The sequence below is a fragment of the Cyclopterus lumpus genome, chromosome 12 (genome assembly GCF_009769545.1).
Source record: "Cyclopterus lumpus isolate fCycLum1 chromosome 12, fCycLum1.pri, whole genome shotgun sequence".
Lineage (NCBI taxonomy): Eukaryota > Metazoa > Chordata > Actinopteri > Perciformes > Cyclopteridae > Cyclopterus > Cyclopterus lumpus.
In genome coordinates this window covers 19,537,415-19,552,523 of record NC_046977.1, presented here as the reverse complement: position 1 = coordinate 19,552,523, position 15,109 = coordinate 19,537,415, and the positions used below count along the sequence as shown (strand labels likewise).

Below are 15,109 nucleotides of genomic sequence, written 5' to 3'. Positions count from 1 at the left end.
ACACCCATTAAGTGCATCTAGGTGTGATATTTAATTCTGGGTATTATAAATGTAAAAAATTGTGCCTCATGATTATTGTTGCTTTACGCCGTGAGGGAGTCCCCCACAGTAGATGCTGACGTCTGATGTAGCTCATGTCGTATCCCGTAACTCTGTAACCTCCCCTCTTCACCTTTTTAGGCCATCCACTACACTGTGTTTTTAATAGACTCAGAAGTTCATTCAGTGAGCGACTCAGGATGCCTCAGTGTTCTACTGAACGACTCAGAAGGTCCTTTGTTCCAGCAGCAGTTCGATTCTTTTAATGAACACCCTTAGGTGTTTTTAGATTTACCATCTTTGTGATGGTCATGTTTTATGGGCCATCTTCCGGTTTTGTTTGTTCCTTGTAGTTTGTTACTTGTCTGTTGTGCTCTGTGGAATGTGTCTATTGTTGTCTGTACGAATCTTTGGTGGCAATTGAGTTTCCCTACTGGGGATTAATAAAGTTTTCTAATCTAATCTAATCTAATCTAGGGCCACATTGGCACAACGGCAACAAAAAAGATAGATGTCTACCTCTCAATGCAGCTGGCTCAGGAGAAAGTACACCCAATGACAGTGGTGACCATTGCCAACGCCCGCGTCCACGACCTCATTGGCCTCATATGTTGGCAGTATACAAGCGAGGGACGAGAGCCCAAACTCAAGTGAGCAAAAAAGAGGACGACGCATTTCAACACCCCCTTTCTCGTAGAATGTCAATTTTGGCTCAACGACTCAACGCGTCTGTCTCCACAGTGAGAATGTGAATGCCTACTGCCTCCACATTGCTGAGGACGATGGAGAGGTGGACACGGACTTCCCTCCGCTGGACTCCAATGAGCCCATCCACAAGTTTGGATTCAGCACTCTGGCCTTGGTGGAGAAGTACTCCTCACCTGGTCTCGCTTCCAGACAGTCACTGTTTGTACGAATGTAAGTCAGAGATATGGAACATATTCATGCACCTAACCACAGGGGGGGGGGGGGATTTGTGGTTATCCCGATTGCTTTTCTATTTTTAGGTAGCAAACAGCAGGCTGTGTAGGTTCTGCATTGTGTGTGTGTTGTGTTTGTATGATATGTACTAAGAGTTAATAATTAGCAAATGACCCCCTGGTTGTAAAGTCACAGGTGCAGTTACGTGATGATCTCGATGATAATGATAAATCTACAGATGCATTCCTTACCTTTTCTTCTCCCGCTCCATTTTAGAAATGCTGCTCATGGTTTCTCTTTGATCCCCGTGGACAGTCTGAAGGTAACCATGAAGGAGATTCTCCAGAAAGCACTCAAGAAGAGGAAAGGCTCACAGAAAGGCTCAGGTAATGACGGGGACGTCCTGTCTTTGCTTTGCTTGGGTTCCTCCCATCCAGCACATTGGTTCTGTGCGTTTAGGTACACTATGGACCCCAAAGGAAAACGGAAGTATATTTGAAACCCTAAATACACATGTCTTATTAGCTTTAAAAAAAGATTATGATAGATTACGACGGACAATTCTAACACAACCACTGGACATGACTTAGTGAGTGTGAGTATTATTATTATTATTACAGGACTGGTGGCCAAAAGCTGGACTGAAAATAAGACCCAGCTTTCCCTTCTGCTGAAGCTCTGCATCATCAACAACTGTCAGAACTGTCCCCCAAACTCTAAAGGCTGAGGTCTGACCATCATTCTCCCACAGGGCCCATGTATCGCCTGGAGAAGCAGACGGAGCCAAACGTCTCGGTGGACCTGGACTCGACACTGGAGAGCCAGAGCACCCTGGAGTTCTGCCTGGTCAGAGAAAACAGTACGTACTCCCACAGCTGCCTCGTCTTCTCAATGATTGACTCCACAGCCGGTCACACGCCTCTTATCTGAGAGGGCTCTGACAGCGACCCCACATCTGCACATGGTTCAGACGGAAAGAATTAATCACTACAAAATGAGATTCACCTTTGTTTTCCACAGAGGTGAGATAAGAGTCTTCTCCCATGGCACTTTGGGAACCTGTTTAGTTTTTTAAACAAAAAATAGATCTTGCAATCCGTAATGTGTTCATGCAGACATTACAAACAAGGTTATAGGGCTGTAACGAATAGCTATAAAGCTTCATGCATAAAGTCAACATTCAAGTCCAGCTTTTCTCTTCAATTCATTCTGTTTATACCTGGTATTTCTGCATGGTTTCAGAATAAATGAATGATCAGCGTTTCCCCTGTATTCATTCTGCAGCTCCAAAAACAGTGCCTCTGCTTAAATTTCACATCATCATTAATATCCTCTTGTGTTTCACCGAGAGCAGCTAACATTACCGGTTACATACCCTGAGGTAGTGAATAGTGTGATACTCTTTGTAGAATTAGATTCCAGTGGTGGCCAATCGTTCCAATAAGAGCGTTAAGTCCAAAAATCAAAACGTTGTGAACATGTTTTTATCTGAATAAATATTTTTGCTTCATTTTGTATTTGTTAGCGTTTAAAAGCCACTGTGGTCAAAAACTGTTTGCTCTCCCGCTTGTTACACTATATATATATATATATATATATATATATATATATATATATATATATATATATATATATATATATATATATATATATATATATTAAATTAAGTTGATTTAAGAAAAAAAGACTAACTCATTTAATCATATAAATGACTTATTCATATTGAGTATTTAAAAAAGAAATGGTTTCGAACATTTTCAAAAAGCTCAAAAAAGTAAACAAAGAAAAGAAAAAAGACAGCTAATGATAAAGGACTCACTGCTTTTAATGCAACTGCATACAATGATATATTCAAGGATAATCATCTATGTCCTGGAGGCAGATGTAGCCTGTGCCCCAAAACTCAGAGGCCTATTTCAGTTATGAATAGAGGGCGATCCAAGACATTGGCCCACCTTCAAATCACAGCATTTAAGAGCTGGCTTCAGCCTATGTGGTCTCAAGAATTGGTCTGTGGACTGTTCATAATGGTCATCACTGAAGAAAAATATGTCACTGCATTTTATTCGGTTGTCGTCGATGTAATAGATTTGTCAACATTGTTCTTGAAAGTTTAATGCCAATAAAGCCTCTTTGAACTTTTAATTATTCACATCTCATCAATGACGCTCTTGTCATGCAACTCTAGAAAAATGAGGTGCGTTTTGATCTCTTTACATCTCATTAAATAACAACCAGCAAAATGATGTAGAACTCTGCAGCCACAGTCCTAAGTTATAGATCGTGGGTTTAAAATCATGACGTTATTGTTTTTTGTGATTGTTCTTCTTTCTGTCTGCAGGCTCCAGGGGCGAGGAGAGCTCGGAGGAAGACCCCCCCATTGACATCACCACGGTGCAAGACATGTTGAGCAGCCACCACTATAAGTCCTTCAAGATCAGTATGATTCACAAGCTGCGCTTCACCACTGATGTCCAGTTAGGTACATGCTGCTTACTAGAAAAACATCAGCGTTGCCTTTTGATATATTGTGCATACACAAACTGTGTGCCACCACTGCCTGCCAATACACATTCCTCTTGTTTGCAATGCAGCTGATTTAGAGAAAGACATTTTTATTTCAGGATATTTTGTTTTTCTAAACCCAAATTGTAAAGTACCAGTCTGATTAGTTCATACTCTTTCCTTCTAAGTTCTTTATGATATAGAGACAGCATTTTCTTTCCTGCTCGCATCTTCACATCTATAGAAATAGTGGACCGTGGCGGTCTCTTCTGAAACCAAAGTTCTGGACACCTTGAAATGTTTGCCCTGATGATAGAGGAAAAGTCAAAGGGTGTCACCAAATGTAAACTTCTCCTGAGTGGACCATGACGGCGTGCACCAAATCTCATGACATGAGATAGTTAAGATACCCCGCGTAACAGGGGTTGTCCAACCTTAGATAGGTGTTATCATGTGTATGAAATATGTCTAGATGTGTGTTATCATGTGTATGAAATATGTCTAGATGCGTGTTATCATGTGTATAACATATGTCTTCCATTCACGAATGGACACACCTGTTTCTTCAGGCATTTCAGGAGAGAAGGTGGAGATCGATCCTGTCACCAATCAGAAGGCCAGCACCAAGTTCTGGATTCGACAGAAACCCATCTCCATCGACTCGGACCACCTCTGTGCCTGCGACCTCGTGGAGGAGAGAAGCCCCAGTGAGTGGACCTCGACATGACAGTCACAGTAGAAACATGCTCAGCACAGCTGCACGCCGACGACCACTAAATACATGCTTTTAGCCTGAAGATGAACACAACATCTTTCCTGTTGTGAGTCCTGTTGAACTTAAACTGGCTTTGACCTTCATTCACCTCATGGGCCACACTAAGAACTTTGGGAATGGAATCAGGTTGGTCAAGTCTCTTCTAAAGTCGACTGATCGTCTGAATCTTTTTCCTCCCTTTACCCTTTATATAGAAACATTGTAAGAACAACAACAACATTAATAGCCGAGATACATGTTTCTATTGCTAAACTGTTTCGGAATAATAGACAGCGCTGTATGTTTGCTTGCTTTTCGTGATTGTGGAAAGACCTTTTGGTCCATATCCCATAATCCCCGTTGTAGCAATCAACAGAAACACTCGGGAGGCGAAGGACCAGTTTGCCTCCCTCAGCTGATTTTAGAGAGAGGTTCTCGCATTCACAATATACAGTATATAGTGCTACGTTGCTATGTGAGTGCTCTGATTTAATTAATTATATTCTTTGGTTTCAAGAACATCCATGCTGTTTTTATGATTAGTTTGATGAGCACAGTTCTCCGTCACTGTGAGATTATCAAACGTGGCTCCTTAGATCGAACAGTCTACTATTCGGGGTCAGCCCTAGTCCACTTAGTAGCTGTCCGATGGCTTTCAATCATATTACCTGGTCTTCACGCAGTAGATGGACTTGGCCCAGTTCTCATGGAATTGTAGATGTTGTTATTTCCGTTGTAGCTCACAGTTAGCAGACATCTTCTCCTTCTATCATTGTTGGGTATCTACAGTGCTGCTGCCGGCCTGGTTGAGCTGTCGTTATTATGCCAACCTTTACAAATCCATGGGTGACCACTCCACTTTATTATTAATCCAAGTTTAGGTTCAAAAGTTATTGATATTGAATGAATGTTTAACTCCTGAGCTTGATAAGACACAAGTGGCTGATCATGTTACTGGAGAGATTTCCTCAACCTGTCTGAGTCAATCTGTGCTGGTGAAAACGCCACCTTTTAATTTTTCAATGACATTCTCCGTCTCAGGTAATTAGATTACATTTGATCAAGTTCGAGCTGTGAGAGCCAAAGAAGGCATTAATACAGTCACTGAATATGTATTGTCTTTGTCCTGCCAGTCCTTTTCTTATTATAGCGCCTTCCTGATATTCCATAGACTTTAGTCAGACAGACCGAAGTCACATTTAGCTTAAAGAGTGGGCGTGTCCATTGTCTGTCTCATTAAACTCTGTTTGTCTTGCAGGTCATGCAATATTTAAGGTCACTTATCTCAGCAACCATGACTACAAGCCGCTCTACTTCGAGTCCGATGCTGCTACGGTCAACGAAATAGTGCTAAAGGTGAGTTCCGTTTCCGAGGGCAATGTTTTCACACAACAGATCCACGCGACAGCGTCACAAAACCTTACCGGCATCAGGCGGACACAGAAAGCACTCCTGATGGAAGCTAATAATAAGTCTACTAGTCTGCTGCTTGCTAACGCATTCAGGAAAACGAAAAATTGCTTGAACTCGAACGACAACATAAAAAAAAACGTGATTCGACACTGTTACCAGAAATTAGAGACAACATAGATAAACTACTAAATACAGAGACAGAAAAGAAAACTAGATTTCTTCAACAATCTTACTATGAGGTGGGACCAAAAGCAAATAAACTACTGGCAAAAAAACTGCAAAAACAACAGGCTGACAGGACAATCCATAAGATAAGGGATACAGCTACAAATCAAATAGCCTATGAACCCGAGGAGATTGAAAACATTTTCAGGAACTATTATTTAAATGTGTATAGCCAACCTCCATCTGCTGACAAGGAACAAATTAGATATTTTTTAGAGACACTGGACCTACCAGCAATTGGGAAAGACCAGAATGACCTCTTGACTTTACCCATTAGAAAATTAGAAATAGAGAAAGCTATGGGTAGATTGAAAACCAATAAATCCCCAGGCACTGATGGTTTACCAGCGGAGTGGTACAAAACGTTTAGTGAACTACTCCTACCAATACTTGAGCCCTCATTTAACTATACACTTGCACATGGGGAACTCCCACCAACAGTGATTCCTAAGGGAAAGAACAGTGATACCTGCTCTGGTTACAGACCCATATCAATACTTAATATAGACTAGAAATTATATACCTCAATTATTGCAAAAAGATATGAGCATTTCATGAAGGATATTATAGATGAAGACCAGACAGGCTTCATCAAGGGGCGTCAAGCCCAAGATAACATAAGGAGAACCCTACATATAATTGAACATATTAACAATAAAAATATCAATGCAGCTCTAATATGCCTTAATGCAGAAAAGGCATTTGACAGTGTATACTGGACCTTTCTGTATCAGGTACTTGAGAAATTTGGACTAAATAGAAAAGCTATTCAATGTGTTAAAACACTTTACCAAAATCCAACAGCAAGGATAAAAATAAATGGCAGTCTGACTGATGGTATATCACTAGAACGTTCCACCAGGCAGGGATGTTGTCTTTCACCGACTCCATTTACAATTTTTATAGAGCCTCTGGCACAAGCAATTAGGTAGAATAAAGGGATAAAGGTTGGAAAAGAAGAACACATCATTGGGCTTTTTGCAGATGACGTGATCTGTTACTTAGAGGACCCTGACAAATGCCTGCCTATATTAATCAACCAACTCGAGACGTTCGGCTTCTACTCTGGATATGAATTGAATCTGTTAAAAACAGAGATTTTAACACTAAATTACAAATTATACAACACACTCTTAATTTATATTGGAGTTCGAAAAGAATGACATACCTCGGGGTAACTATAACAAAAAGTGTTGATGATCTATATAAAGTCAATTATACTAAAGTAGATCAGGACATTAAGAGTGATATGCTGAGATGGGCTGTTTTCCCACTAGATTTCACTTCACGGATAGATATTATAAAAATGAGCATACTTCCAAGACTATTTATTTCAATCACTACCAATCGAGATTGGAAAACAATTCAGAGCCTGGGATAAATTCATTTCAAGGTTTATATGGAACGGCCAAAGACCAAGAGTCAAATATGAAACACTACAGATTGGGAAAAATAAAGGGGGCATGGCATTACCAAACCTTAGGGCATAATTCCATGCAGCTCAAATTCGACCAGTAATCTACTGGTGTACCAACGATTAAGAAGCAAAATGGAAAAGCCTTGAACAATATGTAGAAGGAAGGGAAATTCAAAGCCTTATTGGAGACAGAAATATAGCAAACAATTTACTTGAACAGATGGATGCTGCCACCCGATTTACATTAGAGATGTGGTTCAAATTGGTACGAAAATATAAATTAGAAGAGCTCAGGCTTCTGCGATTGATAGGCTATGATAGACATTTTATTCCAGGTACTCTCGATCAGAGGTTTAAACAATGGATTCCATATAATAATAATATAACAGCAATATGCAGTTACTAAAGATGGAAGTGTTGTGAGTTTCCAGGACCTGAAAGATAAATATTCATTAAACAACCAGGACCACTTCAGATACCTACAATTAAGGGACTTTTTTGACAGAGAAATAAAGCACAAAATTAACCTGGGGAAAAATGGCATAATTAGAACCATAATAGGAGCTTACAACTCAAAGAAATATAGGACCATATCAACTTTATATCAAAATCTGATGGAAAAAATAGGAAATGCAACATTTTGTGTAAAACAAAAATGGGAACAGGAACTCGGTGTGAATATTAAAGAGGATGAATGGTCGAATATTTGGAAGATACAACAATCCTCAACATCTGCGCGAACTTGGAGAGAACATTGTTGGAAAAATATAATTTGATTCTTTATTACTCCCCAAATTACAAGCAAATGTCTGTCTATTGTTCAACCATGTTGGAGGAAATGTGGGGCAGTAAATGTAGACCATTCTCATATATTTTGGCTATGCCCGGAAATTATACAGTTTTGGGGAAATGTCCAAAAGGTTACTGTCAAAATTCTAGGCTATGACACACCTAAGTCCTGTATGTTTCTTTACTTTGGTAATATGACATCAGATACCGTCTTAGGGGAAGACGGGTATCTGCTGAAAATTCTGCTAGCAGCTAGTAAAAAGGCTGTTACGAAGAGATGGCACACGATGATGGATGGTTGAAAATCGTGACTGATATATATGATATGGAAGTGTCAACTCACAGAATAAGAGCTCAAGAGGAGCAATGTCGTGGGAAGTGAGCGAAATGGACAGTGTTTACACGTCAACGATAACACAAGAAAAGAATGCTTGAATGGTTATCAGGATTTATCAAGTTTTTGAGAGGACAAACCACACCCCCTTCTTTACTTTTCGTTATTTTTACTTGTTTTTCATTTCTGTATATTCAATTCAATTCAATTTCAATTCAGTTTATTTTGTATAGCCCAATATCACAAATTACAAATTTGCCTCAGAGGGCTTTACAATCTGTACACATACGACATCCCTGACCTTTGACCTCACATCGGATCAGGAAAAACTCCCCAAAAATAACCTTTGACAGGGAAAAAAGGGAAGAAACCTTCAGGAGAGCAACAGAGGAGGATCCCTCTCCCCGGATGGACAGAAGAATAGATGTCATGTGTACAGAATGAACAGAGTTACAGAGTTACATAAACACATTACATGAATATGACAATGTATGAATGGAACTCCAATCCATGAAACAGAAGGAGGTAGAGAGGAGAGGGGGCGGGGCACATCAGCAGGGCCAACGCGGGAGGCCGGCTCACCAGGCATCAGACACCTCCAGGTCCAATGGACCCTATGAGACGTGAAGTCACAAAGACTCCGGGGAGGAAGCAGAGTTAATAAGGTGCAATGGAGAGATGTAAATTCATCCATAAGGAGAGAGAGAAGAGGAGATAGGTGCTCAGTGTATCCTAAAACATCCCCCAGCAACATATCTAGGGGCTGGACCAGGGCAAACCTGATTCAGCCCTAACTATAAGCACTATCAAACAGGAAAGTCTTAAGTCTATTCTTGAATGAGGTGACTGTGTCTGCCTCCAGGACTGAAAGTGGAAGCTGGTTCCATAAAAGAGGAGCTTGATAACTGAAGGCTCTGGCTCCCATCCTACATTTTAGGACTCTACATCGTAACATCGGAGAGAGTTTGGAGGATTGCACTGAACCTCTCAACTCATTGTTCAGTTCACAGTGAACGGCCTCTTGTCACAGCTCCATTGTTTGAGTCTGTCCGTGTCAACAGAGTTCGTCCAGTGCACTTTGGATTGTTTTGGTCATTCTGAAGTTTATCTTGAAGGGTAACTACGGGGTTCTTCGTCCTGGACGCCATGTTGATGTCTAAGTGACCAACGGGGACAACAGCTGTTGTATGTATGTGCAGGAACCACAAGTAGCCCCGCATTTAGTAAGCGCAGCTCTCTAGTGGGGCAATATGGTACTACAAGCTCCTTAAGATATGATGGTGCATCACCAATCAAGGCTTTGTAGGTGAGGAGAAGAATTTTAAATGTGATTCTTGATTTTACAGGGAGCCAGTGCAGAGCAGCTAATACAGGAGTCATGTGATCTCTTTTGTTAGTTTTTGTGAGTACACGAGCTGCAGCATTCTGGATTAACTGGAGGGACTTAAGAGACTTATTAGAGCAGCCTGATAATAAGGAGTTGCAGTGGGAGTTAAAGGACAAGTCTCGGTCAAAGATAACGCCGAGATTCTTTACAGTGGTGTTGGATGCCAGGGCAATGCCATCTACAGAAACCACATCACCAGATAATTGATCTCTGAGGTGTTCAGGGCCCAGTAAAATAACTTCAGTTTTGTCTGAGTTTAACATCAGGAAGTTGCAGGTCATCCATATTTTTATGTCTTTAAGACATTCTTGAATTTTAGCGAGCTGGTTGGTCTCCTCTGGTTTGATCAATAGATATAATTGAGTATCGTCTGCATAGCAATGAAAGTTTATGGAGTGTTTCCTGATAATATTGCCCAAAGGAAGCATATATAAGGTAAATCAAATTGGTCCAAGCACAGAACCTTGTGGAACTCCGTGATTAACGTTGGTGGTCATTGAGGCTTCATCGTTTACAAATACAAATTGAGATCGATCTGATAAATAGGATTTAAACCAACTCAGTGCGGTACCTGAAATGCCAATTGACTGATCCAGTCTCTGTAATAGGATGTCATGATCAATGGTGTCGAACGCAGCACTAAGGTCTAATAATACCAGTACGGAGATGAGTCCTTTATCTGATGCAATTAGGAGGTCATTTCTAATTTTCACCAGTGCTGTCTCTGTGCTGTGGTGTTTTCTAAATCCTGATTGAAACACCTCAAATAAACTATTCTGATGTAGAAAGTCACACTACTGATTTGCGACTACTTTCTCAAGGATCTTAGAGAGGAAGGGAAGGTTAGAGATCGGTCTGTAGTTAGCCAACACCTCTGGATTAAGAGTGGGCTTTTTCAGGAGAGGTTTAATTACAGCTACTTTGAAGGAATGTGGTACATGGCCTGTTAGCAAAGACACATTAACAATATCCAACAGAGAGGTGCCAATTAAAGGCAACACGTCTTTAAGCAGCCTCGTTGGGATGGGGTCTAAGAGACAGGTAGACGGTTTAGAAGTAGAAACCGTTGAAGACAATTGGTCTAGGTTAATGGTAGAAAAGCTATCCAAATATACACCAGGGCATACAGCCGTTTCCAAGGCCACACCACTTGATGACAGATCGGCAGTAGTTGAGGGCAAGAGATCATCAATCTTGGCTCCAATAGTTTAAATCTTTTCATTGAAGAAGTTCATGAAGTCATTACTACTGAGGTCTATAGGAATACACGGCTCCACAGACCTGTGACTCTGTCAGCCTGGCTACAGTGCTAAAGAGAACCCTGGGGTTGTTCTTATTTTTCTCTATTACTGATGAGTAATAGGCTGCTCTGGCATTACAGAGAGCCTTTTTATATGTTTTAAGGCTGTCTCGCCAAACTAAGCGTGATTCTTCCAGATTGGTGGAACGCCATATTTTGTATGACTCCTCTTCTGGTTACTTTTGATTTAATTAATTTAAGTGGCCGTGGGACAGACACAGTCTCTATAGAGTTAAGGTTAATGGTGGTTAACTGCTCGGATGGAAGTGCAGAGAAGAGTGGAAGACTACAACTCTGCTTCTGCTTCCTGATCTGAACTCTGGGTCATGGATTAAGTCCTCTAATCAACTTGGCCATGTTCACAGAAATGAGACGCGCTCCATCCCAAGTGGGATGAATGCCGTCTTGACTCATCAGATCAGGCTTTCCCCAGAAAGTCTGCCAGTTATCTATGTAGCCCACAGTGTTTCCTGGGCACCAGCTGGACAACCACTGGTTGAATGACGACATACGGCTATACATGTCATCATTGATCAGATTGGGGAGAGGGGCAGAGAAAACTACGGTGTCCGACATTGTCTTGGCATAAGCACACACCGATTCCACATTAATTTTAGTGACCTCCGACCGCTGCAGTCGGGAGTCATTACCGCCGGCGTGTTTGCAGAAATGAGACGCGCTCCATCCCAAGTGGGATGAATGCTCATCTTTAGCCAGCAGTTTTAAACAAGATTCAATGTCGCCCGCTCTGGCCCCCGGGATGCATATGACTTTGGTCCCTGGCTTCCCTATCTTCACGTTTCTGACTATGGAGCTATCTATAACCAGAGTGGGTTTCTCAGCGGGTGTGTCGCTGAGTGGGGAAAACTGGTTCGAGACGTGAAGAGGTTGGTGGTGCTCAGTGAGCTTCTGTTTAGACTTAAAACCCCTTCGAACAGTCACCCAGCCATCTGGCTGCTCGGGGGCTGCCGGGGGACAGCTAACAGAGGCTAACGCTAAAGGCTCCGCACCGGCTATGGGGGGAGGCGGGCTAACTAGCGTAACTGTCTGAGCTTCGATGGTGCGGAGCCGTGCATCTAACCCACTTAGAACCGCCTCCAACCAGCAAATGAACTACACTTGTTGCATGTACCGTTATCATTAAGAGAGGCAGAGGAATAGCTATACATGAGACACTCTGAGCAAGAGGGAGCGGGAGGGGGAGAAGAAAACATCGCGAGCTGCTAAGCTGGCAACCGGAAGTGATGCAATACGCTTACCGGAAGAGAGAGAGCGATGCGATATATATGTCTGTGGTGAAAAGACAAAAATGAAGTGTACAAAAATATATATATATATATATTATCTGTTAATACGCCAGTTGGCGATGTCGTTGTTGATACATTAACAAACATGGCTCAGTGTGACACTTGTCCTCGTATGTGTGTCCATAGGGACCAGATAGATATAATAAATGTAATATAAATTATTCACAGAAAAAGTCCATGCTATTTTAGCTGCTTAATCTTCCTCCCTGCAGAATTAGTAGACTTTGCTTTTATTTCAGAATAGCTGCTAACAAAGCTCGGCTAATTTGACGATGAAAACTTCGTCACATCCGATCTCAAGGTCAGCCAGACCGCCTCGGCAGGTGGCTGACATCTCGAGTCTCGGGTTATTGTCTCACTGTGGTGGCGGCCATTCTGAGGATGTAATGTCACTGTTTCATTGTATTTATGGTCAAGCTTTTGATGTTTCAAATCAACATCCTGAATGTTTATTTTCAGGTGAACTATATCCTGGAGTCTCGAGCCAGCACCTCTCGGGCTGATTACTTTGCCCAGAAGCAGCGGAAGCTGAGCCGACGGACCAGCTTCAGCTTCCAGAAGGAGAAGAAGACCGGCCAGTAGACCGACTGGAGCTACTCAGCCACCCGTCTGTCTGCACATGCCGGGACGGACGCGTTGACGGGACCTGACGGGACCTGACAGTCCCATTCACCGACAGCTTTCGGCTGAACAGAAGCAGAGACTGACGGGAAGGTCAAGTCGGACCAGGAGGACGTGTCTCTGCTGGAGCCGGGGACCAGTGGAAGCCTTCTTTGAAGAAACGTGGGACTGAGCTTTGGCTGCCATGTCTCCGCCGGTTGTGTACGAGTCCGTCCTCCAGGATGGATTTGTACAACCAAACAGAGCTACATGCGAAATCTTTGCTTCTGTTTTCCATCTTTAACCGATTTAACAACATGGAAAGAAAACCCTGTAAATTTTTTTAATGTACTGTATATAGAAAATTAGCATTCAAGTAATAGAAATAAAATAGCCCAGTCAATACCCTTCTGCCTTGAATCAAGATAAAAAAATCCTCTAAAAGCGCTATAAGTGACTGGGAGCATTTCTATTGCCTCTTAACAGCTCTCAACATGGCGTAAGTTGGGCGCTACGCTTCTGCGACGAAGCCGCCGGTTGGGGGCGGAGTCATCAGCTGTAACCACCGAATGAGAGCCGTGAACTAAAAGGTGAGAGCGGCCGGCCTGGCTATGGAGACAAAGCAAGGAGAAGCTCTTATAAGAACACACACAGAGGGAGAGCGACTTCATTCTGCTCAGGTAGACTTTATTCTAGATCTTTTACATATTTTATAACTGATAATTGTTTGCTGCTAGGTTAATGCTCTGAATATCAAATTTAGCATTGTGGACACTCATTAGGTTAGTCTTTTCTCAAATTGTTACGCCGTTTACCCCCGACAATATGACTGGCATGGACAAAATAGTAGAAACACCGCTCCCTCTATTACTCAATATGGCTCAACGGCACCACAAACTACAGCCTTTTAAATGTATGCTTCATGAGGGAAACGGATACTGTGAGCTTCTGAGGTCGAGCGAGCACCGTGGCTGAGTGCGATAGACACCCGTCAATCAATTCAACGCCGGTTGGTCAGGTATTTTCTTACGCATGACAAAGTAGTCCCTGTCCCCAGTAGCTTGGTAAAGTAACATCGGAGAGAGTTTGGAGGATTGCACTGAACCTCTCAACTCATTGTTCAGTTCACAGTGAACGGCCTCTTGTCACAGCTCCATTGTTTGAGTCTGTCCGTGTCAACAGAGTTCGTCCAGTGCACTTTGGATTGTTTTGGTCATTCTGAAGTCTATCTTGAAGGGTAACTACGGGGTTCTTCGTCCTGGACGCCATGTTGATGTCTAAGTGACCAACGGGGACAACAGCTGTTGTATGTATCGTTCCGCCCACTGAAAGTGTTTTTGACACTGACGGGCTCAGATTGTTGTGTCTGACAGCGTAATGGAAAGAATTCCAGAGAAATAAAACCTTTTTCTTGACCCTTCACTTGATCCCGTCTGTTTGTCTTTGTGTCCAAGTCTCAATGTGGACTCTGAATAGCCATACTTTGATTAAGTGCAGGCGGCCATCGAACTCAAAGAGCTCATCCATTATCCAATGTGAGGTCCTGGGACAGGGATGTCGTATGTGTACAGACTGTAAAGCCCTCTGAGGGGAGTTTGTGATATTGGGCTATACAAAATAAACTGAATTTAATTGAATCCCTGTGGTCAAGGTTGTGTAAAAATTCAGCCGTGACGTACGGACATCTGAGAACACTAAGCTACGCTCTCTGCTGCAACACAGCAAACTGCCCGGCTGGCGTTTCCTCTCAGTAAACTACCGGTGTCCTAAAGCTTCACTTCCCATGATGTCAGACACTTCTAACAACACGACAGCGGACCCAGTCACGCCCCAACTTAGCCCTAATGGTAGCTTTCATGCACGGCACACACGTTGGAAGGGTTCTTGGTTGCTGTGGTCCTTCCTTCTGTGGAAGGAGTGATCCCTTTTGTAGAGCGACGCCATTGAAAAGGTGGAGGACAGAATCCACAATCCTAAACTAAAGCTAATCTCAGGCTTCTGGACTGAAGGCCCTAAAATACCAGATGAGAAGGTGTTTCTGTTCGTACTACATTAGGTGTCTGCATGTACAGTTCACACACACACTATGGGATCACACTATGTGCTCTGCAAGGAACC

General features: G+C 42.4%; 1 protein-coding gene across 3 annotated transcripts in view; it reads left to right on the top strand.

The window, feature by feature from the left end:
• Window positions 1-14,418, top strand: part of mapkap1 (MAPK associated protein 1) — a 21,685-nt gene extending 7,267 nt beyond the window's left edge. For 2 of the 3 annotated variants that reach the window (XM_034546732.1, XM_034546731.1), the window contains exons 5-12: window positions 517-689; window positions 781-957; window positions 1,237-1,346; window positions 1,712-1,819; window positions 3,302-3,442; window positions 4,035-4,172; window positions 5,478-5,575; window positions 12,851-14,418. In XM_034546732.1, coding sequence (XP_034402623.1) covers window positions 517-689; window positions 781-957; window positions 1,237-1,346; window positions 1,712-1,819; window positions 3,302-3,442; window positions 4,035-4,172; window positions 5,478-5,575; window positions 12,851-12,973 — 1,068 coding nt within the window. In that variant the 3' untranslated portion in view covers window positions 12,974-14,418. The remainder of the gene's footprint in view (window positions 1-516; window positions 690-780; window positions 958-1,236; window positions 1,347-1,711; window positions 1,820-3,301; window positions 3,443-4,034; window positions 4,173-5,477; window positions 5,576-12,850) is intronic. The other variant, XR_004610613.1, reaches the window with a different exon arrangement.
• The last annotated feature ends 691 nt before the right edge of the window (window positions 14,419-15,109 follow it).